This window comes from Macaca mulatta, chromosome 16 (genome assembly GCF_049350105.2).
Source record: "Macaca mulatta isolate MMU2019108-1 chromosome 16, T2T-MMU8v2.0, whole genome shotgun sequence".
NCBI classification, from domain to species: Eukaryota; Metazoa; Chordata; class Mammalia; order Primates; family Cercopithecidae; genus Macaca; species Macaca mulatta.
This window is the reverse complement of record NC_133421.1, coordinates 65,537,922-65,540,643: the sequence shown is the minus strand read 5'-3', so window position 1 is coordinate 65,540,643 and position 2,722 is coordinate 65,537,922. Positions and strand designations below refer to the sequence as shown.

Here is a 2,722-nt window from a genome sequence, read left to right as displayed (position 1 = left end):
GATATCCTTTGTTCTTGATATCTGTTTTCTGCTTTCGTTCTCTCTCTTCATTGATTTATTTTTTGAAAGCAAAGATGCAAAGTGTGAAACTGGATCAGCAACTTCTATAAGGAAGCAGCAGAATATAGGGCATCTTCAAGGCCCAGCAATTCAACAGAGAAAGCAAGAGGGCTGGGAGTGAATTAGAGCAAGACAAGGATACTGAGTCATCCAACTTGGGTTGGCAAGAAAATTTTGGAACCTGGGGAGATGAGTTCATGTGCTCTGTTAGAGCTAGGAACGCAGAAAGGCAAAGTCACAAGGAAAATCTGACCCAGGGAGCAAAAAAAATGAGGGACTTGGACCTTTTAGTATAGCTGTTCTCTGAAGCCAACATTCCACAAGAGACCCCGAATCTGAATTTTGGAGGGTTGTTTCTGTGGAAAAGGAAACATCAAACTTTTACAGCTTAGTTGTCCACCTTAAAACAGCTCTGTATTTCTCATCAGAAGGTCTAGAAAATTCAGAGTGCAGAAGATGGAAAAGGGATAGGTCCTACAGTGTTCTTGTTCTCACACCAGTGGTCATCTGTTTCACACTGAAACCTTCACAGGCCATCTGACCCATAATGAACGAGCCATCAGACTAAAATGTAGTTTTATCCTCCTGAGTCACCAAGAAGAGTCGTGGGCCTGTAAGAATAGTAATCACCCAAGAGTAGTCATGATGTGTGAAGCAAATGAGGCTGAAGCACATAGTATGTGCTTACAGGCAGATGTCACATGGCAGCTCTAGGAGGAAGTTATAGTAAGAGAGTTACCACAGGAGTTGGTTCAGGAAGAGCTGAGCTGAGGAGCCCTAACACATTAGGGAAAGGAGATAGTGTTTCCATCTGTGTGGATGAAGTTAACCAGAACAACAAACTTGCCTAATTTGATAATTGCCTGCTTATCAGGACCACCAACAACAAGGAAAGAGTGCTGCAGCTGAACAACAAGGAAAGAGTGCTGCAGCTGATGACATCAGGCCTTAGCAGGGTATAAAAGAGGATCTGGGGCAAGGAGACTTCCAAACCTTCCAAACCCATCTCCCTGGAAACCCACCCAGAACCTCCACCCTCTGACACCATGGTCAACTCCTGTTGTGGCTCTGTGTGCTCTGACCAGGGCTGTGGCCTAGAGAACTGCTGCCGTCCCAGCTGCTGTCAGACCACCTGCTGCAGGACCACCTGCTGCCGCCCCAGCTGCTGTGTGTCCAGCTGCTGCAGACCCCAGTGCTGCCAGTCTGTGTGCTGCCAGCCCACCTGCTGCCGCCCCAGCTGCTGCATCTCCAGCTGCTGCCGCCCCAGCTGCTGTGTGTCCAGCTGCTGCAGACCCCAGTGCTGCCAGACCACCTGCTGCAGGACCACCTGCTGCCGCCCCAGCTGCTGTGTGTCCAGCTGCTGCAGACCCCAGTGCTGCCAGTCTGTGTGCTGCCAGCCCACCTGCTGCCGCCCCAGCTGCTGTCAGACCACTTGCTGCAGGACCACCTGCTGCCGCCCCAGCTGCTGTGTGTCCAGCTGCTGCAGGCCCCAGTGCTGCCAGTCTGTGTGCTGCCAACCCACCTGCTGCCGCCCCAGCTGCTGTCAGACCACCTGCTGCAGGACCACCTGCTGCCGCCCCAGCTGCTGTGTGTCCAGCTGCTGCCGCCCCACCTGCTCTAGTGGCTCTTGCTGCTGATGCCCTCACCTACACTCACCTGCCTTTATTCACCAGCATTCTTGATAGAGTCCACCTGTGAACTAAATCATGCAAGGCCACCTGGACAACCTCAGTTCCAACCAATTCTTGGATTGTGTTTGGCCTCCAAATATGCTCACCCAACACTATGTTGCTACCCTCTACCAAATGAATACAAGTTTGAATTTTCTCTGAAATATGTCAACTCCCATGTTCCCTGAATTGAAATATTTGCTCTCTACCATAATTTATCACATGGAGCTATTCCTCTATCTTAAATAAATTTTAATTTTTGAGGCATACAAATAATATATGGGCATTGTGTCTCATTATTTTTCCTTCTTGAATTCTCGTCCTTACCCGTCAAATTTTCTGCTGTTCTTCCCTGCAGAGGGAGAAGACCACAGCAGATGATATCAGGGGCTCCACCTCTGTTCTATCAGCACTCTCCATTCAAATACAGGAAAATGGTTCCTTAGAGCAGGCACCTGAAACTCTGCCTGAGGACTTTCTCTGGATAAAGGAGCAAACTTTGGGCTGGAGACTTAAAGCCTCTAGGAACAGCACTCAGAGAATGAGTGGGAGTTGGTGATATATGCCCTGACTTGTTTCCCTCCAGTGGAGGGTATGTCAAACCAGTTTTCCAGAGGTCCTCATTGGGATTTATTCCAGATGCCTACAGGAACATTCTGATCATGAACTCACTCTATAATGACTTTCCCTCCTTCCCAGGGTCATTTCTCAAGTTTCCTCCAGTGTTTCTTAGGTTAATTGCCCAAATATACTATATGTTGTCAGATCCTCTTTTGTGGGTTTGCTCCAGAGGGCACACAGTCTAAAACAGCAGTATTCCCAATCTCACTATCAGTGTCCTTCAAAATGTTTTTGTGCAATATGAATGGTTACCATAGATTTTGGTCAACTCTTGAGTTTATTGTCACCTGAATGGACACCTCTGAACATTTTGCTGGTTTTTTTTTTTTTGCTTTTCAGTTTTTGTGCATTAAAATGTTTTTCTATTATTT

At 47.6% G+C, this 2,722-nt stretch overlaps 1 protein-coding gene across 3 annotated transcripts; it reads left to right on the top strand.

The window, feature by feature from the left end:
• Positions 1-1,106: 1,106 nt before the first annotated feature.
• Positions 1,107-1,697, top strand: LOC106992334 (uncharacterized). 3 transcript variants are annotated; one of them, XM_077969686.1, is made up of 3 exons: positions 1,107-1,357; positions 1,403-1,529; positions 1,608-1,697. In XM_077969686.1, the coding sequence occupies exons 1-3, from the start codon at positions 1,107-1,109 to the stop codon at positions 1,695-1,697; spliced, it is 468 nt and encodes a 155-aa protein (XP_077825812.1). The 3 variants fall into 3 exon arrangements, with proteins under 3 accessions (XP_077825812.1, XP_014984581.1, XP_028692304.2); XM_015129095.1 differs by having other exon boundaries at positions 1,107-1,265; positions 1,443-1,697; XM_028836471.2 differs by having other exon boundaries at positions 1,107-1,697.
• The last annotated feature ends 1,025 nt before the right edge of the window (positions 1,698-2,722 follow it).

Excerpts from the sequence above, each read along its gene's own strand:
- LOC106992334 (XM_028836471.2), top strand. The coding sequence starts at position 1,107 with ATGGTCAACTCCTGTTGTGGCTCTGTGTGCTCTGACCAGGGCTGTGGC.